This window comes from Notolepis coatsorum (genome assembly GCF_963971535.1).
Source record: "Notolepis coatsorum genome assembly, chromosome: 3".
Lineage (NCBI taxonomy): Eukaryota > Metazoa > Chordata > Actinopteri > Aulopiformes > Paralepididae > Notolepis > Notolepis coatsorum.
In genome coordinates this window covers 1,930,685-1,957,067 of record NC_140167.1, presented here as the reverse complement: position 1 = coordinate 1,957,067, position 26,383 = coordinate 1,930,685, and the positions used below count along the sequence as shown (strand labels likewise).

Genomic DNA, 26,383 nt, shown 5'->3' with positions numbered 1-26,383 from the left:
CATTACATATCTCTTGTCGTGTAATTAACACAACATTATGCATACTTTGACAATAAATACAATTTTAATTTGTTCTTACTTGCTTGCCTGGGTAAATAAAGGTTAAATAAATGTAAAATAATAATAATAAAATATAGATTTTTTTTTGGGAAAACCGATACCGATATTTTCCGATATCACATTTGTATGCCAATATCGGTAGGCCGATAATATCGGACATCCCTAATTCATATGTTAAAGGAACACGCCAACATTTGGGGACATTTAGCTTACCGTCTTCTCCAGAGAGAGAGACAAGAAGATGGATACCAGTTTCCTCTCTGTGCGTTCAGTAGAAAGCTATCTGGCTGCACGTTAGCCTAGCTTAGCACAATGAATGGAAGCGGACAGTGCCAGTTAGCCTTCGGGAGAGGTGTTAGTTGGACAATGCCTAGGCTAACCGGCACTGTCCACTTCCATTCATTGTGCTAAGCTAGGCTAACGTGCAGCCAGATAGCGTTCTACTGAACACACTGGTATCTATCTTCTTGTCTCTCTCTGGAGAAGACGGCTAATTTCCCAAAATGTTGACTCGTTCCTTTTAATCTATGGACATTTCCTGACTTGCTATCAAACCGCTTACTCAAGTTTGTTTATTTGTCACAATAAAATACAATAAAATACAGAATACTTTATGATGAAATGCTTGTTTCTGTACGAGCCCCTGAGAGTCATCTGTCCTGGTCCTCAGGTGGGCCTTCCCAGCGCCTTCGACATGATGCTGACGGGGAGGAACATCCGCGCAGATAAAGCCAAGAAGATGGGCCTCATCCACCAGCTGGTCGACCCGCTCGGTACGCTTCTGCTTCTGCTTCATGAGAGAGAGAGAGAGAGCCCCATCTGGACCTGCTAGGAACACACCTTCAATCAATATCTGAAACGGGGGGAAAACTAAACTACTGCGGTCTTTTACTAATAAGAATAATATATTCGATTTGTAGGAGCGCTTTATATTTGTGGAACAAATCTCAAAGCGCTACAGTGTAAAAGAACATAAAAACTAGCAAAAGAGTAAAAAAGAACATGAAATAAACCTCCAGAACTCCCATTTCCACGGGCCATTCATTCTCAAGTGTGATTGACTTCTGGTTTTCGCTCGTCAACTTTCACCTAGATCACTTATTCACCCCCCCCCCACATGGGGTATCATTGGAAAGCTACACTCAATGGCTATAACGCTGACCAATCATTTTCGCCATCAGTGGATGATTGGCAGTTCCGGAGCGTCGGGAGTCTGGTGTGGTCATCTTTACGCGCCGTGTAAAATGACGCTCGCCTGACATATCGTTATGTAACTCGAGAACCGAGGCACAGATTTGGTCGAGTCAGGGGCGTTGGCTCGGGTCAGGGGCGTTGGCTCGGGTCAGGGGCGTTGGCTTGGGTCAGCCCCGAGCCACTAGACACTCGTAAAGTGCCGTGACTGTGTGCGTCCCGCCGGTGGGCATGAGGGCCCTCTCCCGGGCCGGTGGGCATGAGGGCCCTCTCCCGGGCCGGTGGGCATGAGGGGGCCGGTGGGCATGAGGGCCCTCTCCCGGGCCGCTGCATGTTAAAGATGTGTTTGAGGCCCTTTTTAAAAGCATGCACTACTAGTATGCACTTTGCTACGAAGGAATCTACCTTGTCTATATTACTACCTACTATGCTAATGACTCAATGTAAATGTTGCAAATCAGTATAGCCGTGACATACTGCGGTAAATGAAAACGGTTGCAGCCGAGTCAGTAATGCACTACGGGCTGTAAATCTATGTGGGACAAACTGCAGCAACACTGTTCTGGTTTCAGCCTTAATTAATATCTTAGCCTGCGACAGCCCATATCGGGGACCTTTTTAGGACTATTTGCCCACTGGTACTTTGGCGACCCCTAGTGGCTCGGGTGTGCATATTTTGTAATACTATATATATATATATATTATATCGAATTAAAGCCCCATTTGTTGCCTGTGGATAGCCCTTTCAGGTTCTCGAGTTACATGCCGGTATTTGAGGCTTGTGCAAAGTACACTGTATTGCGCAAAATACCACTCCCGACTCAGGCTGTAGTAGTTCCGTCAATCTAGATCCAATCTCGAAAATGATTGTGGATCGTTGTAGCCAATGAGTGTGGCTTCCAATGATACCCCATGTGGGGATGTGTGAATCAAGGATCTAGGTGAACAACTAAATTCTTTAACAGGAAGCCAAATGAAGGTCTGAAGTTTTTCTTTGTACACAGTTTACCTAATCACTCATTTCTGAATGGATCTTTATGAAATTTTGATATGTACTACATAAGGCTTCAGGCTATGGCTCTGTCTGGATTTGTAAGCCGTACCACCTTCTGGGGAAATACTACCTCTGGACCAACTACTACAGAAAAACTTGAGTAACAAGTTTTTCTACAACTCAAGTTCAGACCTATGCTACTCTATTACGTTAGCACTAAAAGTGAAAAAAAATTCTGGAATCAGAAACTTCAGAATGTCATCTTTCAAAAGAGACTAGGCTCATGCATGTGCTATAAGTATAAAGTATGTTGTTTTGGTTTGCAAAAAAAGTATGCGGTCCTCAAAAATGAGAACTAAAATGGCCATTTTAGTTAACATCTTAATTTTTCTATTACATGTTTTTCTTTTTTTTGCACATAAAGATAAACATGACAATAAAATTAAGCAAATATGGGGGCGTCCACATCCCTTCACTCCACATCTCTCTCAGTCTGCCCTCGAGGGCCTCGCCAATTCACACCGTCTCTCAGAACCTCTGCTCAAACCTCTCCCTCTGTTGTCTCAGTTCATACGTCAGTCTTTCCATCACATGGATCTCATGCATCACGTCCAATCCACTCTCCCTCCACCGACGCCACCACCAATAAACCTGAGCATTTCCTACAAACGTGGAACATGTTTAAAAAAAATTTATAAAATGTATACCTCATCCCGACGATGCACTGACGTTATCTTCCGCGCTGTTCTTCCAGGGCCCGGTCTGAGGAGCCCCGAGGAGCGGACCATCGAGTATCTGGAGGAGGTGGCTGTGGAATGTGCTCGAGGAATCGTCTCCAAGAAGATCCCCCTCAGCAAGGACAAGGGCCTGATGGAGAGTGAGTTCAGCCCCGAGTTAGTTTAACACACTGAGTGAGTCGCCCCGAGTGGAACACATGAGCAGGGTTCCCACAAGGTCCTTGAAGTGTTTAAAGTGCTTGATTTGTGACAAAAAAAAGTCAAGGCCTGGAATTTCTTAAACGGCCCATTTTTCAACAAGGTGCTTAAAAAGTCCTTGAAATTCAAATCAACCATTTGCATTGAAAGTTTTGTTCATCCATGATAAAATTGTTCGGAATCGAGAAATTTATGTAAAGTGTAACTAATTGTCGGAAATTGGTTTTAAGCCATACATATTGGATCAGATTTTTCTTTTCTAAAAAATTATAATACAAAAAATTGGATCCTTTTTTAAATGCCCTTTAAAAATTAAAAACGGTGCTTGGAAAAGTACTTGAAAGTCCTTGAATTGAATTTCATTTAGCAATGTCTGTGAACCCTGGAACCGTCCAGTCTGGTGTCATGAGCACCGAGAGGAAACTGGCTGCTCTTCTCTGTGCTTTGTGTCTCTTGAGTTCATTGAGTTTTTCCACTTGATGAAATGTGAAAATTTTGTTGAGGTAATTTTCTTTCTCCATTTCTAGAAGTTCAAGACTACGTCATGAGCTTCGAGGCGGTGCGGGGGCAGATCTACAAGACTGTCACCAGTAAAGTCATGAAGCAGAGCAAGGGGCTTTATCCAGCGCCTCTGAAGATCATCGATGTAAGTGTTTTTTATATGCAAGCTCTTATTTTGAAATTTCATATGGCATGAATTAATCTGTGTTGAAGTTGGACAAAGTGCTCTACTGTACAAAACGATGTTTCTTGGTAGGAAATCTCCACCATGCGATTTTCAATATTTATTCGGTTAGGGATGTTTCAGTTATAATACCAATTTTGCTTGGATATGAAAGATTCTCAGAACTAATGCTGTAAATTGTACAAGGAACCCTCTAACCTGGTGGATTATAAAAAATATGAATGTTCACAACACATTGAGTGCCACGCCCCTTCCGGGAAGTGACCACTTCCGTGCCGCCCATTAACCCCATGTAAACGTAGTTGTAGTTTGAAGAACTAAACCTATATTTTATAGTATCGCTATGGGTCTAATAACGCCCTCGAGTCTCATTGAGCTGCTTCTGGTCAACGGGCAAAAAACTGATACTTTTTTCATCCGTACACTTCCGCTTTATACCGTTTTGAATATGAACATAGTCCGGCCGCTTCTGAGCAATTCCAGGGAAAAGACACTAACAGCGTTTTTGTGTAATTCAATAAACAAGTTGTCGTTTTTCGCCCGATTATCGGATCTTCCTGAAATCAATGATAGATCATCATTATTATCCTTCGTCGTGCACGCATGCAATGTGATTTAGACCGACCGCGAGAAAAACGTAGATCTACGTTTTTGGCAAACAATGTGTTAAGAATTGACCACAAAGCAGTTGCATTAATGTACTTTTTATTTAACATGACCAACGCACTACAGCAGTCGATATAATCGTTTTTTAAAGTGCTGTAACTTCTCCCTCAGTGTGTGAAGACTGGAGTGGAACAGGGACCAGAGGCTGGATATCTGGCAGAATCTCAGGTGAGGGGGGGGGGGAATAACAATTTCATTGGTTTTAAATCTGTAGATATGGTTTTTAAATCTGTAGATATGGTTTTTAAATCTGTAGATATGGTTTTTAAATCGGTAGATATGGTTTTTAAATCTGTAGATATGGTTTTTAAATCAGAATCTCAGGTGAGGGGTGGGGGGAATAACAATTTCATTGGTTTTAAATCTGTATATATGGTTTTTAAATCTGTAGATATGGTTTTTAAATCAATAGATATGGTTTTTAAATCGGTAGATATGGTTTTTAAATCTGTAGATATGGTTTTTAAATCAGTAGATATGGTTTTTAAATCGCTATATATGGTTTTTAAATCGCTAGATATGGATTTTAAATCGCTAGATATGGATTTTAATTCAGTAGATATGGTTTTTAAATCGGTAGATATGGTTTTTAAATCGGTAGATATGGATTTTAATTCAGTAGATATGGTTTTTAAATCGGTAGATATGGTTTTTAAATCGGTAGATATGGTTTTTAAATCTGTAGATATGGTTTTTAAATCTGTAGATATGGTTTTTAAATCAGTAGATATGGTTTTTAAATCTGTAGACTAGATATGGTTTTTAAATCTGTAGATATGGTTTTTAAATCAGTAGATATGGTTTTTAAATCTGTAGACTAGATATGGTTTTTAAATCAGTAGATATGGTTTTTAAATCGCTATATATGGTTTTTAAATCGCTAGATATGGATTTTAAATCGCTAGATATGGATTTTAATTCAGTAGATATATTTTTAAATCAGTAGATGGTTTTTAAATCGGTAGATATGGATTTTAATTCAGTAGATATGGTTTTTAAATCGGTAGATATGGTTTTTAAATCTGTAGATATGGTTTTTAAATCTGTAGATATGGTTTTTAAATCTGTAGATATGGTTTTTAAATCAGTAGATATGGTTTTTAAATCTGTAGACTAGATATGGTTTTTAAATCAGTAGATATGGTTTTTAAATCGGTAGATATGTTTTGCAGTAACCTTGCAGCCACGGCTGTGTTGTAACGTCACCGCTTCCTCACATGTGTGTTATAACGTCACCGCTTCCTCACATGTGTTGTAACGTCACCACTTCCTCACATGTGTGGCAGAACTTCGGAGAGCTGGCGAGAACCACAGAGTCCCAGGCTCTCATCGGTCTCTACCACGGCCAGGTGGCCTGCAAGAAGAACCGCTTCGGAGTCCCCGAGAGAGACGTCAAGTAAGTCAAGTCCCCGAGAGAGACGTCGAGTAAGTAAAGTCCCTGAGAGAGACGTCGAGTAAGTCAAGTCCCTGAGAGAGACGTCGAGTAAGTCAAGTCCCCGAGAGAGACGTCGAGTAAGTCAAGTCCCTGAGAGAGACGTCGAGTAAGTCAAGTCCCCGAGAGAGACGTCGAGTAAGTCAAGTCCCCGAGAGAGACGTCGAGTAAGTCAAGTCCCCGAGAGAGACGTCGAGTAAGTCAAGTCCCCGAGAGAGACGTCGAGTAAGTCAAGTCCCCGAGAGAGACGTCGAGTAAGTCAAGTCCCCGAGAGAGACGTCGAGTAAGTCAAGTCCCCGAGAGAGACGTCGAGTAAGTCAAGTCCCCGAGAGAGACGTCGAGTAAGTCAAGTCCCCGAGAGAGACGTCGAGTAAGTAAAGTCCCTGAGAGAGACGTCGAGTAAGTCAAGTCCCCGAGAGAGACGTCGAGTAAGTCAAGTCCCCGAGAGAGACGTCAAGTAAGTCAAGTCCCTGAGAGAGACGTCGAGTAAGTCAAGTCCCTGAGAGAGACGTCGAGTAAGTGTCCCCGAGAGAGACGTCGAGTAAGTAAAGTCCCTGAGAGAGACGTCGAGTAAGTAAAGTCCCTGAGAGAGACGTCGAGTAAGTGTCCCCGAGAGAGACGTCCACTAAGGAGGAGTCTATGTTATCGTGGGGCATCAGACTAGAACCCCCTCCACGCCGCTATGAGGGCAAAAAGGATCCTAGCCTGGAGCCGACCTTACGCAAGCTGTGCAGTTGTCCCCCCCGCAACTGACACACCTGAAGCCCGCGTCGCAAAAAAAACATCACCCGCCCAGAGAGGCCGTCAGCCCTCACACAGTCGACCGCCTCCCAAGCATAGTATCCAGCTGCAGAGCCGGAGGCAATGCCGGCGATGATCATCATCTTCTCTACTCTCCAGTGGTGAAGACATTATCGCTTTATTTTCTCGAAAAATAGTACACAAAGATATAATGTCAACGCAGCTCCTCTTCTCTTCAACAAGTACTTAGCAACCAAACCTAAAGTGGTGTACACAGGCACTTTTTCGGTGGTGAAAGTAAGGAAGGAGCTGATGGTGTGGCCACGACCCGCTTATGTAGGAGCGGATGTGGGTGTGGCCAGGCGGAGGCAATTAGGTGTGCACATGTGTGTGAAAATTGTTCATTATTAGAATGGACTAAAGGGATGGTTCCAATAGAGCAGAGCGTAAAGCTATACGAAATATAACTAGTTATCCGTTTTATTATTTTTATTATTAGGATCCACATTAGCTGCTAAATTGATGCCCGCTAGTCTTCCTTTTAAATGATTAGTCCTCGGTCGAGGAAGAACCAGGTCACCACTTAGCGTCTGTCTGGTGAAATGACTAACTATTTTCAATATACTGTAATTGATCAGCTAAGAATATAGGATTCCTTGAGGATAATCTAAGTGTCATTACCTCTTCCTGTTGGAGCGATGGCTAAGTGTCATTACCTCTTCCTGTTGGAGCGATGGCTAAGTGTCATGATGTTGTCTCAACAGGACCCTGGCCATCCTGGGAGCAGGTCTGATGGGGGCGGGCATCGCCCAGGTGACCGTGGACAAGGGCATCCACACCATCCTGAAGGACACCACCGTGTCAGGCCTCGCCAGGGGACAGCAGCAGGTCTACAAGGGGTGGGTCTCAGGAGCACCAGGGGACAGCAGCAGGTCTACAAGGGGTGGGTCTCAGGAGCACCAGGGGGCAGCAGCAGGTCTACAAGGGGTGGGTCTCAGGAGCACCAGGGGACAGCAGCAGGTCTACAAGGGGGGGGTCTCAGGAGCACCAGGGGGGCAGCAGCAGGTCTACAAGGGGGGGGTCTCAGGAGCACCAGGGGGCAGCAGCAGGTCTATAAGGGGGGGGTCTCAGGAGCACCAGGGGGCAGCAGCAGGTCTACAAGGGGGGGGTCTCAGGAGCACCAGGGGACAGCAGCAGGTCTACAAGGGTGGGTCTCAGGAGCACCAGGGGGCAGCAGCAGGTCTACAAGGGGGGGGTCTCAGGAGCACCAGGGGACAGCAGCAGGTCTACAAGGGGGGGGTCTCAGGAGCACCAGGGGGCAGCAGCAGGTCTACAAGGGGGGGGTCTCAGGAGCACCAGGGGGCAGCAGCAGGTCTACAATGGGGGGGGTCTCAGGAGCACCAGGGGGCAGCAGCAGGTCTACAATGGGGGGGGTCTCAGGAGCACCAGGGGGCAGCAGCAGGTCTACAAGGGGTGGGTCTCAGGACAGCAGCAGGTCTACAAGGGGGGGGTCTCAGGACAACAGCAGGTCTACAAGGGGAGGGTCTCAGGACAGCAGCAGGTCTACAAGGGGTGGGTTTCAGGACAGCAGCAGGTCTACAAGGGGGGGGTCTCAGGACAGCAGCAGGTCTACAAGGGGGGGGTCTCAGGACAGCAGCAGGTCTACAAGGGGTGGGTTTCAGGACAGCAGCAGGTCTACAAGGGGGGGGTCTCAGGACAACGTCTACAAGGGGTGGGTTTTAGGACAACCGTTATCAGGGGGAGCGACAGTGGCTCGGGAGGTAGAGCAGTCATCTGGTAATCCAGAGGTTCCTGGTTTGATTCCCGCTCCTCCTGGGCAGCGTGTCGAAGTGTCCTTGAGCAAGACGCTTAACCCCTAATTGCTCCTGATGAGCAGGTTGGCACCTTGCATGGTCGCCTCCGCCGTCAGTGTGAGTGAACGGGTAAAATGTGAGGAACAAATTGTAAAGCGCTTTGGATAAAAAGCTGTTGTATATAAATGCACCATTTATCAGAATGAAGGTGGAGAATTACTGTGTCGAGGAGGAGGCACCATGAATCTGCTGACTTATTTCCTCCATTTATTCATAATTCTACTAGTCTTAACGACAAGACCAAAAGGAAGAACATCACGTCCTTCGAGAGAGACTCCATCCTGTGCAACATGACCGGCAAGCTGGACTACAGTGGCTTCGAGAAGGCGGACATGGTTATTGAAGCCGTGTTCGAGGACATCCACATCAAGCACGCCGTCCTGAAGGAGATCGAGGCGGTGAGTGGAGCTGAACTCTGGTCCTCTGCCTAACACAGCCAACATTTAGGGAGATTAGCTTACCGTCTTCTCCAGAGAGAGACAAGAAGATAGATACCGGCTTCCTCTCTGTGCGTTCAGTAGAAAGCTATCTGGCTGCACGTTAGCCTAGCTTAGCACAATGAATGGAAGTGGACAGTGCCGGTTAGCCTTAGGCATTTTCCAACTAACACCTCTCCCGAAGCCTAACCGGCACTGTCCGCTGTTATTTTTTGTCCTTGAGGATGCGAGAGCTTTGACCGTGTCTGATAACGGGGCGTTTTCTAATCGGGAATCATCTCATTAGATCACGGGGCACTTTCACCATATAATTGCATCCACACAGGATCATATTGGCCACTCCTGAATTTCCCCCAAGGAGATCAATAAAAGATGATCTTATCTTATATATGCGAGGGCATCATGCTGTTATTGATAACTAGATGATCTGTATTGATCCAATAAACGTTTGTGTGTTTTGCAGGTGGTCCCCCCACACTGCATCGTTGCCAGCAACACCTCGGCTCTCCCCATCAAAGACATCGCTGCTGCCAGCAAGAGACCGGACAAGGTACGGACTGTTGTTCTTAACGTCTTGAGGCGACAAGGTACGGACTGTTGTTCTTAACATCAAGAGACCGGACAAGGTACGGACTGTTGTTCTTAACGTCTTGAGGCGACAAGGTACGGACTGTTCTTAACGTCTTGAGGCGACAAGGTACGGACTGTTGTTCTTAACGTCTTGAGGCGACAAGGTACGGACTGTTGTTCTTAACATCGTGAGGCGGCGTGACTGTGTGCAAAATACACAGGGAAGAGGCGATCAGAGCGAGATGGACGCAGCTTCACTCCAAGCAGTGAGAACTGGGGCCAAGAGGTTGTTTGCTTGAGTTTGAAATAAACTGGAAATAAACCAGCGGCAATAAACTGGGTATCTGCGGGGTATTAAATTCTCAATTTAAGGTATTAAAAAGTAATTTCATTTGCACAGGTATTCAATCTTTTGGGGGGCAGCCCAGCTGTTGGGATGGGAGATGAAATAATACTGACCGATGGGCTGCCCCCCCCCCCAAAAGATTTAATACCTGTGCAAATTAAATTACTTTTTAATACCTTTTTTAAAGGCCTTAAATTGAGAATTATGAATTTAATGTTGAAACCTTCTCATACCCTGAATAAAGTAAAACATTGACCTACTTTTCACAGAGAATATGAAACTGACTGCTGTGATTGACCTCTAAATATTGAACGGGTGACGTCTTGAAATGATCCAGTAAATGTCTACAATGTTACTGTTGCAATCAAACACTCGTGTCTTCACACCCTTCAAACCCCGCCGCCCTGTGAATAAGTTGCACGTTCATTATGTTTATTCTTTTTAATTGTATTTAACCAGGCAGGTCAATTAAAAACGAATTCTTATTTTCTTTTTTTTAAACTTTGGCCATTCCGCTGGCTCTTTTTTGCGTTTATCGCATTTTCTCTGATCAAGAATGACCGACAGAAACAGGTTTGAATGGGTACAGATGGGGGGAAGACACTCTGAGAAAGATACGGCTGCAGTCCGGGAATCGAACTCGCTAACCCCAGATCCGTGACGAGCACGGTTGTCCCCGGCGCCGAAATAGCGCTCGAGGTACGCGGTGAGCTACTGGAGCTCCCACGAATTCTTATTTTCAATGCCGGCCTGGTGAGCGGACAAAAGGACCTCTCGAAGGGTAACTGGGAAAAATAAATAAATAGAGAAGAGACTGATGAATCAATACATGCATCACAGAGGTAATGGAAATTATGCCATTAAAACGCATCAAACAACCAAATTGAAATGACGCAGACTTAAAAGGCTGGGTGACCGTTGCAGGTTTGTGTAAACGACGCTGTGATCGTGTCGTCAATTTGTAAATGTTCAGTCTGTTGCCTCATGGAACGAGTTTAATTTTGAACACAATGTTCTCTCCTCCAGGTCATTGGAATGCACTACTTCTCCCCGGTGGACAAGATGCAGCTGCTGGAGATCATCACCACGGACCAGACGTCCCGCGACACCACCGCCTCCGCCGTGGCTGTGGGCCTCAGGCAGGGCAAGGTCATCATCGTGGTGGGGGTGAGTTCTGGTGGCTGTGGGCCTGAGGCAGGGCAAGGTCATCATCGTGGTGGGGGTGAGTTCTGGTGGCTGTGGGCCTCAGGCAGGGCAAGGTCATCATCGTGGTGGGGGTGAGTTCTGCTGCCGTGGGCCTCAGGCAGGGCAAGGTCATCATCGTGGTGGGGGTGAGTTCTGGTGGCCGTGGGCCTCAGGCAGGGCAAGGTCATCATCGTGGTGGGGGTGAGTTCTGGTGGCTGTGGGCCTCAGGCAGGGCAAGGTCATCATCGTGGTGGGGGTGAGTTCTGGTGGCCGTGGGCCTCAGGCAGGGCAAGGTCATCATCGTGGTGGGGGTGAGTTCTGGTGGTCGTGGGCCTCAGGCAGGGCAAGGTCATCATCGTGGTGGGGGTGAGTTCTGGTGGCCGTGGGCCTCAGGCAGGGCAAGGTCATCATCGTGGTGGGGGTGAGTTCTGGTGGCCGTGGGCCTCAGGCAGGGCAAGGTCATCATCGTGGTGGGGGTGAGTTCTGGTGGCTGTGGGCCTCAGGCAGGGCAAGGTCATCATCGTGGTGGGGGTGAGTTCTGGTGGCTGTGGGCCTCAGGCAGGGCAAGGTCATCATCGTGGTGGGGGTGAGTTCTGGTGGCTGTGGGCCTCAGGCAGGGCAAGGTCATCATCGTGGTGGGGGTGAGTTCTGGTGGCCGTGGGCCTCAGGCAGGGCAAGGTCATCATCGTGGTGGCGGTGAGTTCTGGTACCGTGGGCCTCAGGCAGGGCAAGGTCATCATCGTGGTGGGGGTGAGTTCTGGTACCGGTTCTGTCTGGAGGACTCTCGTGTGCAGCTTCATCTCATACAGGGGGGGGGGGGGGGGGGCAGCCGACCAGTGGCTCAGGAGGTAGAGCGGTCGTCTGGTAGTCTGAAAGGTTCCCGGTTCGATTCCCGGGCAGCGTGTCGAATTTGTCGATGTGTCCTTGAGCAAGACGCTTAACCCCTAACTGCTCCCGATGTGTGGGTCGGCACCTTGCATGGTCTCCTCCGCCGTCGGTGTGAATGAACGGGTGAAATGTGAGGAACAAATTGTAAAGCGCGTTGGATAAAAGAGCTACACAGATGCAGCCATTTTCCATTTATACTCTGTTCTGGGTTTCTCACGTTATTACCAGCCAGACATGTGTTTCTGAAGGCTTGGTGTGATTTTGAGTTTGTCTTGCAGGATGGACCTGGATTCTACACCACCAGGTGTCTGGCTCCCATGTTGGCTGAAGCAGTCCGAGCACTTCAGGTTAGTGGGAATATTGTTGTTTTTGTCAGTGTTTTGTTGTTTATATTGTAATCTTGTTAATTTGTCTCCTGCTATTTGGATAGAGGCCATGAATAAGCCCCTCTGGGGTTTATTGCCTCTAGTCCCTGCACTGCAATATGCAACCATTTTTATGTGCTTTCTTTGTTCTTGTACAATAAAAAATATAATAATTTCATTAAATAAATAAAAATATATATGAATAATTAATTTTAAAGATGGTAGTGAAAGGAAATTGACGTTAATACTCTTTAGACTCGTCCCCTGCTATATTGCTTGCCTGGTTGGTGCCGTAGGAAGTAGAGTTCACTGACTCCAGTGTGATGCCGTTGCTATCAAAAGAATAAATGAAGATGTATTGCAACAATTTCAACAGACATGGCGCTACTCTAATCACCTGGGGTGCAACGATGCAACCTCACAATGATTAAATTCAATTACGATTATTCAGGCAATGATTCAATGCGTCATGAAATCTCTTCATTTGACCACGATTCGATTATCAGTTAATTCTCCAAAAAAATTTGAATACACAAATGTGGCTGGGGGAACTGATTCACTCAGCATGAATGGAGTATAGATCAATAAAAACAATACACAAAAAAATATATAAACTTTATTTCGATTAATTTAGATTATAATCGATTCTAACATTTTCAAATCGATGCAGTTGAATCGTCACATTAATATCGATGCATTTAGATTAATCGATGCATTTTTACACCCCTAGTAATCACACTACTATTGTTTTTAAGTAGGGATGCTCGATGTTGGCTTTTTTACCTATACCGATATTGTCCAACTCTTAATTTCCCATACCGATATCAACCGATACTGATATATGCAGGGATTCCCCCCCCCCCCCCAAAAATGGAATAATTTCAGGTAATTAACAGGTATGTCCGATATTATTGGCATACCGATATTATCGGCCGATATCGGCATTAAAATGTGATATCGGAAAATATCTATCGGTTTTCAAAAAGATTTTAATTTTTTTGTTTACATTTCTATAACCTTTATTTACCCAGGCAGGCAAGTAAGAACAAATTCTGATTTTATTTATTGTCAAAAGTATGCATAATGTTATGTTAATTCCACAACAAGAGATATGTAATGTTAATTACCTGAAGTTATTCCATTTTTTGGGGGGGAAACCCTGCATATATCGGTATCGGTTGATATCGGAAATTAAGAGTTGGACAATATCTGTAAAAAAGCCAATATCGAGCATCCCTAGTAATTAACATTACATATCTCTTGTTGTGGAATTAACACAACATTATGCATACTTTTGACAATAAATAAAATCAGAATTTGTTCTTACTTGCTTGCCTGGGTAAATAAAGGTTATAGAAATGTAAAAGAAAAAAAAAATCTTTTTTTGAAAACCGATACCGATATTTTCCGATATCGGCCGATAATATCGGACATGCCTATTTTTAACCACAACCAGTTTGTGTTTGAAACATGTCTGAGTGAACGAATGGTCTGATAACGACGTCGAAGCGATCTGGAATCACGTGACTGTAATGCCAAGAATGGTTTCTGCCTTTTACTTGTGTAATTATGATCCTTGAATTGATACTTATTAAATAAAGTAATTTTGTAATCATAACACGGGAGTCAGTGGGCGTGCAGGACCACTTCCTTTCCTTTCTCAACACAGCTGTTTGTTTAATTGGAACTGGACAATAATTCAATATTCTCTTTTAATGGGGTCATACCGTGATGAAATTATGATATGATTATGTCGGGGAACACAATTGATAACAAGCTCGTATTATCCCAAATATCTGGCAAAATGACGAGCAGTTCAATGTGATGAATCTCTACTGGATTTTTATAGTTTTTGCAATAAATGATTTAATATCTCCAGCCCTAGAAGCTGACATCTGGCGTGTTGGTGGTTCTCCCTCCTGCGCCCTCACTGCTTTTAACCCTGTCACTGACGATACAGAAGGTTAACCCTTTCACTGCCACACTGCCAAATGGTTAACCCTTTCACTGCCATACTACCAAATGGTTAACCTTAACCCGTTCACTGTGACAATACAGCAGGTTAACCCTTTCACTGCCAAATGGTTAACCCTTTCACTGCCATACTACCAAATGGTTAACCTTAACCCGTTCACTGTGACAATACAGCAGGTTAACCATTTCACTGCCACACTACCAAATGGTTAACCTTAACCCGTTCACTGTGACAATACAGCAGGTTAACCCTTTCAGCTTAACCCATTCACTGTGACAATACAGCAGGTTAACCCTTTCAGGTTAACCCTTTCACTGCCACACTGCCAAATGGTTAACCCTTTCACTGCCATACTACCAAATGGTTAACCTTAACCCGTTCACTGTGACAATACAGCAGGTTAACCCTTTCACTGCCACACGGCAAAGGGTTAACCCTTTCACTACCACACTACAGAAGGTTAACCCTTTCACTGCCACACTACCAAATGGTTAACCCTTTCACTGACGATACAGAAGGTTAACCCGTTCACTACCACACTAGCAAATGGTTAATCCTTTTACTGACTATACAGAAGGTTAAAGGACGACTCCACTTTTTTTGGAAATTAGCTTATTTAACATCTTCCCTGGAGTTGGACAAGAAGATGCATACCTTTTTTGTCTCTGTGCGTGCATTTTAGCTTTGGGAATAGACGCTCCGTTAGCATAGCTTAGCTTCATCACTGGAAGTGGGGGAGGACGGTAGCCTTACAGTGTATTGCAAGGTCTGACATTGACCAAACTTGATATGCATGACCTTGGTGGGCTCTAGGTCAACTCCTGAAAAGGGGGTCAATGTCAGACCTTGCAATCAAAAGTTAGGGGGCGCACTGAAATTATGGCAAGGGTTATTAGCCCCCTAACTTTGATTGCAAAGTCTGACATTGACCCCCTTTTCAGGAGTTGACCTAGAGCCCACCAAGGTCATGCATATCAAGTTTGGTCAATGTCAGACCTTGCAATACACTGTAAGGCACTGTAAGGCTACTGTCCTCCCCCACTTCCAGTGATGAAGCTAAGCTATGCTAACGGAGCGTCTATTCCCAAAGCTAAAATGCACGCACAGAGACAAAAAAGGTATGTATCTTCTTGTCCAACTCCAGGGAAGATGTTAAATAAGCTAATTTCCAAAAAAAGTGGAGTCGTCCTTTAACCCTTTCACTGCCACACTATCAATTGGTTAACCCTTTCACTGTGACAATACAGAACCCTTTCACTGCCACACTACAAAATGGTTAACCCTTTCGCTGTGACAATACAGAAGGTTAACCCTTTCACTACCAAACTAGCAAACTGTTAACCCTTTCACTGTGACGATACAGACGGTTAAATAGTTATTCCAAGCTTCTTCTAAATCTAACCCCTGGCTTCTCCTCACAGGAAGGCGTCGGTCCCAAGCAGCTGGACGCCCTCACCACGGGCTTCGGCTTCCCCGTGGGCGCGGCCACGCTGGCGGACGAGGTGGGCATCGACGTGGCCGCACACGTGGCCGAGGACCTGGGCAAGGCCTTCGGCTCGCGCTTCGGTGGAGGCAACGTGGAGGTCCTGAAGACCATGGTGGACCTGGGGTTCAAAGGTGAGGCAACGTGGAGGTCCTGAAGACCATGGTGGACCTGGGGTTCAAAGGTGAGGCAACGTGGAGGTCCTGAAGACCATGGTGGACCTGGGGTTCAAAGGTGAGGCAACGTGGAGGTCCTGAAGACCATGGTGGACCTGGGGTTCAAAGGTGAACACAGTCTCATGGAAGTCCTCTGACAGTATTGGTGTCTTATGGAAGTACTCTGACAGTATTGGTGTACTCACTCTGACAGTATTGGTGTACTCTGACAGTATTGGTGTACTCACTCTGACAGTATTGGTGTACTCTGACAGTATTGGTGTACTCTGACAGTATTGGTGTACTCTGACAGTGTTGGTGTACTCACTCTGACAGTATTGGTGTACTCTGACAGTGTTGGTGTACTCTGACAGTATTGACAGTATTGGTGTACTCTGACAGTATTGGTGTACTCTGACAGTATTGTGTACTCTGACAGTATTGTGTACTCTGACAGTATGTATTGGTGTACTCTGACAGTATTGGTGTACTCTGACAGTATTGGTGTACTCTGACAGTATTGTGTACTCTGACAGTATTGTGTACTCTGACAGTATGTATTGGTGTACTCTGACAGTATTGGTGTACTCTGACAGTATTGGTGTACTCACTCTGACAGTATTGGTGTACTCTGACAGTATTGGTGTACTCTGACAGTATTGTGTACTCTGACAGTATTGGTGTACTCTGACAGTATTGTGTACTCTGACAGTATTGTGTACTCTGACAGTATTGGTGTACTCACTCTGACAGTATTGGTGTACTCTGACAGTATTGTGTACTCTGACAGTATTGTGTACTCTGACAGTATTGGTGTACTCACTCTGACAGTATTGGTGTACTCTGACAGTATTGTGTACTCTGACAGTATTGGTGTACTCTGACAGTATTGGTGTACTCTGACAGTATTGTGTACTCTGACAGTATTGTGTACTCTGACAGTATTGTGTACTCTGACAGTATTGTGTACTCTGACAGTATTGTGTACTCTGACAGTATTGGTGTACTCTGACAGTATTGGTGTACTCTGACAGTATTGGTGTACTCTGACAGTAGTGGTGTACTCTGACAGTATTGACAGTATTGGTGTACTCTGACAGTATTGGTGTACTCTGACAGTATTGTGTACTCTGACAGTATTGTGTACTCTGACAGTATTGTGTACTCTGACAGTATTGTGTACTCTGACAGTATTGGTGTACTCTGACAGTATTGGTGTACTCTGACAGTATTGGTGTAATCTGACAGTATTGTGTACTCTGACAGTATTGGTGTACTCTGACAGTATTGGTGTACTCTGACAGTAGTGGTGTACTCTGACAGTATTGGTGTACTCTGACAGTATTGGTGTACTCTGACAGTATTGTGTACTCTGACAGTATTGTGTACTCTGACAGTATTGGTGTACTCTGACAGTATTGGTGTACTCTGACAGTAGTGGTGTACTCTGACAGTATTGGTGTACTCTGACAGTATTGGTGTACTCTGACAGTAGTGGTGTACTCTGACAGTATTGGTGTACTCTGACAGTATTGGTGTACTCTGACAGTAGTGGTGTACTCTGACAGTAGTGGTGTACTCTGACAGTATTGGTGTGTGTGTAGGAGTGCAGTAATAATAATACTCTGACAGTATTGGTGTATGTGTAGGAGTGCAGTAATAATAGCAGACGGGAGCCACTTGCCGACACAAAACAGATTTATTACGCACTCTACTGTCGCACTAACGACGCTTCCATTCCTCTTTCACTCGTCTGATAGTCGACTACCCCCCGAATGCAAAAAGAATTATATATATAAAAATTCTGGATCATTCCATTTGGGCTGTGGGGGGGGGGGGGGTGCTTAATGTCTGAAGGAGTCGACTGAAGGCTTCTTGTCCTCTGTGGGGGTGCTTAATGTCTGAAGGAGTCGACTGAAGGCTTCTTGTCCTCTGTGCAAAAGCATGCAATTGGTCCACTGATGGATACAGCTTGATATTTGTCTAGTCTAGTGTGTTCATTAGATGGTGAAATCCTCTTTCAGTGCCTGTTTTCTTAGGCAGTTAGCCTCGCTGGTATGTGCACCGTTAGCGTTAGCCACGCTTCTAGGGCTCTTTTCTTTTGGAAAGAATGATGTACAAAAAAAAAGAAAAAAATTATTATACTTTATTTTAGATTTTTTTTTGCATTCGACTAAGGTTGGCAGTCGACTACGGCTCCTTTCGATCGATATGTCGATTAGTCGAGGTCAGCCCTACATTTTAGTTGGATGTTACGGAACCTACTTTTCAATACACCTCCTTGGAGCAGGGTGGTACACGTATAAGATATTCCTTTATTGATCCCCATGGAAATTCAGGCATATACCTTTTTATATACCGTACATTTCTTTGTGTGTCTGTTATATATTATATGGTCATTTTCCATGTGTCCTAGCATTGTCCTAGGTGTATTGATCCCCTACTTCTTTTTCGTTCAAAGGTCGCAAATCGGGAAAGGGTTGCTACGTCTACCAGCCAGGCCTCAAAGTCAAAGACGTCAACCCAGACATCGAGGACATCCTTGACAAATACAAACTGACACCAAACCCTGCTGTGTGAGTGGAGAACTGCACCGCTGACATTATTCTGCGTCTCTGTCCGCGGCTAATGCTGCATGTATGATGTGATCAAGGAGACGCTCGGTATCCTTGCAGTGAAGAATGCACCGATGTTTGATATTGGGCCACAGGTCTAAGAGTGGTCTTGTATCTCATGATCAAATCAAATTTATTTGTAAGGCCCGACAACACACGTTAATGTCCCCATGGGCTGTACACGTCTTCTTTAAACAAGTCAAGAAGAAACATAACAATAAGTGATCATCCCCCTCTCCTCTCCTCTCCTCTCCTCTCCTCTCCTCTCCTCTCCTCTCCTCTCGTATCCTCTCGTCTCCTCTCCTCTCCTCTCGTATCCTCTCCTCTCCTCTCCTCTCCTCTCCTCTCCTTTCCTCTCCTCTCCTCTCCTCTCCTCTCCTCTCGTATCCTCTACTCTCCTCTCGTATCCTCTACTCTCCTCTCGTATCCTCTCCTCTCCTCTCGTATCCTCTCCTCTCCTCTCGTATCCTCTCCTCTCCTCTCCTCTCGTATCCTCTCCTCTCCTCTCCTCTCCTCTCCTCTCCTTTCCTCTCCTCTCCTCTCCTCTACTCTCCTCTCGTATCCTCTACTCTCCTCTCGTATCCTCTACTCTCCTCTCGTCTCGTCTCCTCTCCTCCTCTCCTCCTCTCCTCACCCTCTCCTCTCCTCTCCTCTCCTCACCCTCTCCTCTCCTTTCCTCACCTCTCCTCTCCCCACCCTCTCCTCTCCTCTCCTCTCCTCTCCTCACCCTCTCCTCTCCTCCTCTCCTCTCCTCTCCTCACCCTCTCCTCTCCTTTCCTCACCTCTCCTCTCCTCACCCTCTCCTCTCCTCACCATCTCCTCCTCTCCCCACCCTCTCCTCCTCTCCTCTCCCCACCCTCTCCTCCTCTCCTCTCCTCTCCCCACCCTCACCCTCTCCTCTCCTCACCCTCTCCTCTCCTCACCCTCTCCTCCTCTCCCCACCCTCTCCTCCTCTCCTCTCCCCACCCTCTCCCCCTCTCCTCTCCTCTCCCCTCCTCTCCTCCTCTCCTCTCCTCTCCTCTCCTCTCCTCCTCTCCTCTCCTCCTCTCCTCTCCTCTCCTCTCCTCCTCTCCTCCTCTCCTCACCTCTCCTCTCCCCACCCTCTCCCCCTCTCCTCTCCTCTCCCCTCCTCTCCTCCTCTCCTCTCCTCTCCCCTCCTCTCCTCCTCTCCTCTCCTCTCCTCTCCTCTCCTCCTCTCCTCTCCTCCTCTCCTCTCCTCTCCTCTCCTCCTCTCCTCCTCTCCTCTCCTCTCCTCTCCCCACCCTCTCCTCCTCTCCTCTCCTCTCCCCACCCTCTCCTCTCCTCTCTCCTCCTCTCCTCTCCTCTCCTCCTCTCCTCTCCTCCTCTCCTCTCCTCTCCTCTCCTCCTCTCCTCCTCTCCTCTCCTCTCCTCTCCCCACCCTCTCCTCCTCTCCTCTCCTCTCCCCACCCTCTCCTCTCCTCCTCTCCTCCTCTCCTCACCTCTCCTCTCCCCACCCTCTCCCCCTCTCCTCTCCTCTCCCCTCCTCTCCTCCTCTCCTCTCCTCTCCCCTCCTCTCCTCCTCTCCTCTCCTCTCCTCTCCTCTCCTCCTCTCCTCTCCTCCTCTCCTCTCCTCTCCTCTCCTCCTCTCCTCCTCTCCTCTCCTCTCCTCTCCCCACCCTCTCCTCCTCTCCTCTCCTCTCCCCACCCTCTCCTCTCCTCTCTCCTCCTCTCCTCTCCTCTCCTCTCCTCTCCTCTCCTCCTCTCCTCTCCTCTCCCCACCCTCTCCTCCTCTCCTCTCCTCTCCCCACCCTCTCCTCTCCTCTCTCCTCCTCTCCTCTCCTCTCCTCTCCTCTCCTCTCCTCTCCCCACCCTCTCCTCCTCTCCTCTCCTCTCCCCACCCTCTCCTCTCCTCTCGTCTCCAGGTCTTCGGACTCTGATGTCCAGTACCGGCTGGTCTCCCGGTTCGTGAACGAGGCGGTCCTGTGTCTGCAGGAAGGCATCCTGAACGGCCCGGTGGAGGGGGACATCGGGGCCGTGTTTGGACTGGGCTTCCCACCCTGCCTTGGGGGTCAGAGTTCACTAATGTTTCTTATTAAAGGGGCACTTCACCACACAAAAAAAAACAATGCTATTTTGCACATAATGTCCCAATACACACCCAAGAACTGTAAACAGTTTAGCATACGTTCAATTAGTTTGAGAGTGAAGGAGTTTGAACGTGGCCGCCAGTGATGTCATCAGGGACGTTGAATCCTTGTGTTGTGTTAATTCCAGCTCAATGAAATTATATAAATGAAAAAAAAGGTTTTTTTACATATACAAAATATAAATGTAATAAAACATTGTAATTTACAGATCTGAATATAAAAATAAGTTAAATAAACTGTTTAAACAAAGGTGTAGATGAGAGTCTATATGACCCATTGGTTATATTATATTATAATAAATATAGGCAATAAATAATTTGAATCTGAATGTATACTGAGTAAAAGTGAACCGTATACACAAGGTGCCCTAACTGGCATCATACGTCATACATTGTAGTCTGTGCTGGTTTTGGTTTGTTAAGAGTCGAGACAGAATTATAATAATAATAATTAACTGTCTGGATCACATTCCTAAACCTAACATCCAAGTCTTCTTTCATATATACAAAAACATCAACATACAGTTTAATTTTTTTATTTATTTTTTTTATTTACTCCCCTAGTACCATTGATACTTGCATGCTACAATATATTACGGTAGCGATGTGACGTGTGTCCATCACGGTGTCCCGCCGCGTGACGTGTAAACTCAACAACGTACTTTTTTTAGGACGTTTAAAAAAACATTTTTAAACGTTATTTACTCCCCTAGTACCATTGATACTTGCATGCTAACGTCACAGTGACCAATTGCAGCCACTCTTATTGTCTGGGACCAAATACGGCCACGCCCCACTCCCAGTAAAAAGTGGGAATCACGGAAGCGGCTCTCAAGGTGACGATTAGACGACACTTTCTGTTGTCAGTAGATGGCAGCATTGGTTTAAAATTAAAAGGTGAAAATGTTGAAAACTACATGAATACATTTCCCATGAGCGTTAGCACAGGTCACAGGTCACTGGGATGTATCTATTCTTCGACGTGATCTGAACAGCGGTAAACTGTTTACTGCGACCGCAGTATAGCGACCGTGAATGGTAAACTAATTATCTTAACAAAAGTGCGCTGGTAGCGTTACATATGTTTAAAAGGGGGACATATGGTACAATTTAATATTTGAATGATAATAGGCATATAAAGGACAACATAAAGCATCGTTAATTTGTAAGAAACCTCAATGAAAACGGTAATATTCGCTATTGTTATGAAAATGTGCTAGAATCCTATAAAAATGTGGACGCATTTGGTCTACGTTCCGTTACAATATATGATGTGACGTGTGTCCATCACGGTGTCCCTCCCGCCGCGTGACGTGTGAACTCAACGGCGCCCCCTCCCTCCCTCCTCCAGGTCCCTTCCGGTTCGTTGACACCTTCGGCGCCGACAAGCTGGTGGAGAAGATGCGCCGCTACGAGGCGGTCTACGGAAACCAGTTCACGCCGTGCCAGCTGCTGCTGGAGCACGCCAAGGACCCCAGCAAGAGGTTCCACCAGTGAACCCAGCAAGAGGTTCCACCAGTGAACCCAGCCACACTATTCTGCTAAAGACCACTATAGAACTCCATGCAGTCCGCCACTAGAACGTGCCTAACAGTCGAATGAATTGTAAAGAGAAAATAGATTGTCTTCTGGTGACAGAATGCCGAGTTATTATGAACAGGATTGGTTATGAAGTTGTTGTTTTTTTGTACTTTGAACATTAATTTGTTTTCCTGTTGACAAGATGCACTGTAGAAAAGGGTGTGGCTCGGGAGCCTAAGGGATTGCAAGTGTAAAAAAATAAATATAAAAAATCTAGACGCAAGAGGATTCTCTCATATTCTTCACCTGGCATGTTAATAGTTGTTAATCGATGCTGACTAATGAGATGAAGTGAGTGTCCCTTTTTTTTTTATATATATATTATTGACAGTCTTTATTTAATGGGTTTTGCAGTTATGTATTATATTTGAACCCGTGGAATTAAACATTTTGTTATTGAATCAACGCAGTCGTTCTTCTCATTCATTGTTTTTTTTTGTTTTTTTTACTGTGGCAATCAGGGGTGTAATTCGTTAACGATCGCAGAATAAGATCTATAGATGCGCCATGAAAAGGTTTTTTTTTCCTCGAATCCAATTGGTTGTGTAAAGTCACGTGTCCTGTGTCTCTATTGTCCGCAGCAGGGTGGCTGGGCGTGTACCGTTACGTGGGTGATGGGCGTTACGGCTCTTTGAAACGAGCCGGATCTTTTGGCTCCGTCCCTTTTTCCAAGAGCCTAAAAATAATGGCTCATGTTGTTTATTTTATGGGGGGGGGGGCAGGGGTTACTTGGTCTTAAATCAAAAGATTTGGTTTATCGTGGAATAATCACTAGGATAATGATGGGATACAACTATTTGGATCAAATGCAGGTTGAAAAAGCCCTCGGCTCTGAACTCTGCAGAATCTGCACCTGGCTCGCTGATGATAACAAACTATCATTACACCACCTGGGTAAAACAGAGTCCATTCTCTTTGGATCAAATAACAAACTCAGCAAGGCCATGTTCGACGGGAGAAAGTGACTGTCAAATGACCATCGTATTGTGATTGTCTCCATAGCTATAATATAGATACATAGTGATGCACAGTGAAAATAGCAGTGGCGGCTCGCCACTAGAGGTGCTCGGGCGCCGCCCCCCCTGGTTAAAAGAGAAGAACAAGACGTTTATTTTTTTTTGTTTTTTTTTAATAGCTCTATAAATAATATAAACATGTTTAAAATGAATAATATTTACTGAACAGGAAGTGACTCACGTTCCGTTACCGTAGCCTCATTTCTCCTAGCCTTATTTCTCTCGTCTCGGGCTAGACGCAATAGCGCTCTGAGTGCGCGTCACTGTTTCATCGCTGTATCCGTCGCAGCCAATCAGTGCGTAACGTGCTGTGCGTTGAAATATGATGTATTATGATGGAAGCCGGGCGCGATTTGAAGCGGTCTAAGCCAGCAGCCTTAGCAGCGTCTATAATTTCCGTAGCCGCATTTCGCGGAGACGCTCTCTGATTGGCCGACGCTAGTTTTTTTTTCGTAGCCGCATTTCACGGAGACGCTCTCTGATTGGCCGACGACAGTTTCTGTTGTAGCTATTGTGTAACTTGTGTTGTTGTGATCATGCAGCTATTTGTCTTAGAGCGTGACGGCAAGTTCTTTCGACGGTTAAGCTTAGGCACTCTTTCAAAGTTGGTTAAGGTTATAGTTTGTCTTAGAGCAGGGCGATAGAACGCCAGGTAGTTTGCAGTCTGTTCAACGCGGAAATGGGCAAAGACATCATCACAGTACTTGTGTTATGTGTTGTGTGGTGCTAACAACAAGCTATATGGCGGATGCAGTCTGGACAGTGGTCTGGATATACATCAACAGTCTGGGACTGTGGGACAGTGGATTATACACTTTATCAAGCCCTCCTGCCCTGGACGTTTCGACTAAACAGTGAGTCTCTCTCTCTCGCTCTCTCTCTCTCGCTCTCCTCTCTCAACACAGCGATGCTGTGTTCCTGTGTCTCCGAGAAATGCGCCTACGGAAAGTATTGACGGTGCTGCCTTGCTGAGATGATAATAGCGCTTCAAAACGCGCTGCTGTGTTGTGAACTATAACATTAATTTAGCTGCTGCTGATGCATAATTAATGGATGAATGAATGAATGGTGAGTTGTTTAAAATGACAACATATACATGTGTTAATTATTTTATAGGATTGATCCGAGAGACAGAGAGAGAGATTGCTCCAGAGCATTTATTAACGTTACATTTTCAACTCGACCTAACGTGAACCCCCTGCGACCACCCAACAGTAGATGGTACGGGCCGCCACTGGAAAATAGGCTATGGAAAGCTGGCGCATTAGCTACAGGGATATTATATTATCCTTATACCATCAAGTATGACTCTCTTCCCTTCGTTCTACCAAAGAATGAATGAATGAAGGAAAAAGTTTATTTTTGAACATGTATTCTCCATATTCCTCCAAACAAATCACAGTATCTAGCTCCGTCAAACAGAACAATCATAATAAAAAAATAATAATAAAAAATGATAAACAACAAGTCAAGAGCAATGTATTTAGTTAGTTGACATGTTCAAAAAAGGAGTAGATGGAAGCTATAAGCTTATTGATCCCTCCCCCCCCCCTTCTTTTTAAAGAGCAGTTCAAAGGAATCGGACCGTTCGCGAGCGTCACATCACCGGTGGGTTGGGGCAGGGCTGCGCTGGCTGGCGGGCGGCGCCTCAGCATCCTTTGTAACACGTACCACTGGTCGCTGCCGAGGAGGAGGAGAGAGACCCACCTTCATCATCATCACCATCACCATGATCAACATAACGGGACCACAGCGGACCGCGGCCGGGTGAGAGAGGAGGCGAGGTGCGTCAGACGAGGACCAATACAATAGAAGTATATTATGTTTATTGATCCCGAGGGAAACTCGGCACCTGCACAGATCGCTCACAGTAAGAATACGTAATACAATATACAGTGACATGTACAGTAGCATGTGAAATGTACAGGAAGATACTACAACAGACTGCAGACAGACGCACTGAGGTACCACTGAGCTGAGGAGGAGGATGAGGAGGAGGATGATGATGAGGAGGATGATGATGATGGCTATTTAAGGATCCAAACTACAACATGTCTAATAAACAGCCCAAGCCGTGCGAGGCGGTGCGGGTGGTGGTCCGCGTGCGGCCGCCGGGCAGGAGGGAGGAGGGCAGCGAGGGCATCCTGCAGGTGGACCCCGCGCTGGGTCAAGTGGTGGTGCGCGACCCCAGGGCGCCGCCCGACGAGCCGCGCAAGACGTTCACCTTCGACTCGGTGTTCGACGGGAGCTCCACGCAGGGCGACGTGTACGACGAGGTGCGGCCGCTGGTGGAGGCGGTGCTGCGGGGCTTCAACGGGACCATCTTCGCCTACGGCCAGACGGGCACCGGCAAGACGTACACCATGGAGGGGGTCTCCAACGACCCCGGGGTCATCCCCAACTCCTTCCACCACATCTTCACGCAGATCTCCAGGACGCAGAACCAGAAGTTCCTGGTGCGCGCGTCCTACCTGGAGATCTACCAGGAGGAGATCCGGGATCTGCTGTGCAAGGACAACAACACGCGGCTGGAGCTCAAGGAGCACCCGGACTACGGGGTGTACGTGAAAGGTGCCGAAAGGGTTGTTTTTATTTATCTTATCACTCTATTCTATTCTACTGTGCTTCTATTTTAATTTAGTTGATATTCCATTTTATTTTATTCCACCTTTTTATTTTATTGTCTGTCCATTAACACATTCCCTGCCACGCAGTTTGCCCCTCTCATGCCCCTCTCTGCCAGCGCTGTAAGTCTATGGAGATGTTCACCTTCTTTGCAGGGCTATAACTTTTTAAATTGTATTGCTAAATTGACCTTACTATGGCCCATTCAACATCGATTATCTATATCGTTCAGGATGTAGGAACGTTTTACTTTTTCATTCACACATTCATACGAAAATACCGTCTAGAATAAATAAATTACGGGGGGGGGGTCGTTTATAATTCCGTGGCCGACGTTAAATCATTTATGTAGTATGGGTGATATATAGATCCGAGCAGTTTGTATGGATAATAATAAACAAACAGGCTGAAAGTAACGTCAGCCTCCTCTTACCGTTGGGCGATGAGACTGGAGCAA

General features: G+C 45.9%; 2 protein-coding genes across 2 annotated transcripts in view; both read left to right on the top strand.

Moving 5' to 3' along the window:
• Positions 1-22,690, top strand: part of hadhab (hydroxyacyl-CoA dehydrogenase trifunctional multienzyme complex subunit alpha b) — a 35,089-nt gene extending 12,399 nt beyond the window's left edge. Inside the window, exons 7-20 of the mRNA XM_084311540.1 lie at positions 731-833; positions 3,000-3,122; positions 3,708-3,826; positions 4,643-4,699; positions 5,818-5,927; positions 7,469-7,603; positions 8,805-8,976; positions 9,479-9,565; positions 10,958-11,098; positions 12,283-12,351; positions 15,766-15,961; positions 18,444-18,558; positions 20,481-20,626; positions 22,056-22,690. Coding sequence (XP_084167666.1) covers positions 731-833; positions 3,000-3,122; positions 3,708-3,826; positions 4,643-4,699; positions 5,818-5,927; positions 7,469-7,603; positions 8,805-8,976; positions 9,479-9,565; positions 10,958-11,098; positions 12,283-12,351; positions 15,766-15,961; positions 18,444-18,558; positions 20,481-20,626; positions 22,056-22,201 — 1,719 coding nt within the window. The 3' untranslated portion in view covers positions 22,202-22,690. The remainder of the gene's footprint in view (positions 1-730; positions 834-2,999; positions 3,123-3,707; positions 3,827-4,642; positions 4,700-5,817; positions 5,928-7,468; positions 7,604-8,804; positions 8,977-9,478; positions 9,566-10,957; positions 11,099-12,282; positions 12,352-15,765; positions 15,962-18,443; positions 18,559-20,480; positions 20,627-22,055) is intronic.
• Positions 22,691-25,352: 2,662 nt separating this feature from the next.
• kif3cb (kinesin family member 3Cb) overlaps positions 25,353-26,383 on the top strand; it is a gene marked incomplete at both ends in the record, with an annotated part of 45,476 nt that continues 44,445 nt past the window's right edge. The window contains one exon of the mRNA XM_084310312.1: positions 25,353-25,872. Coding sequence (XP_084166438.1) covers positions 25,353-25,872 — 520 coding nt within the window. The remainder of the gene's footprint in view (positions 25,873-26,383) is intronic.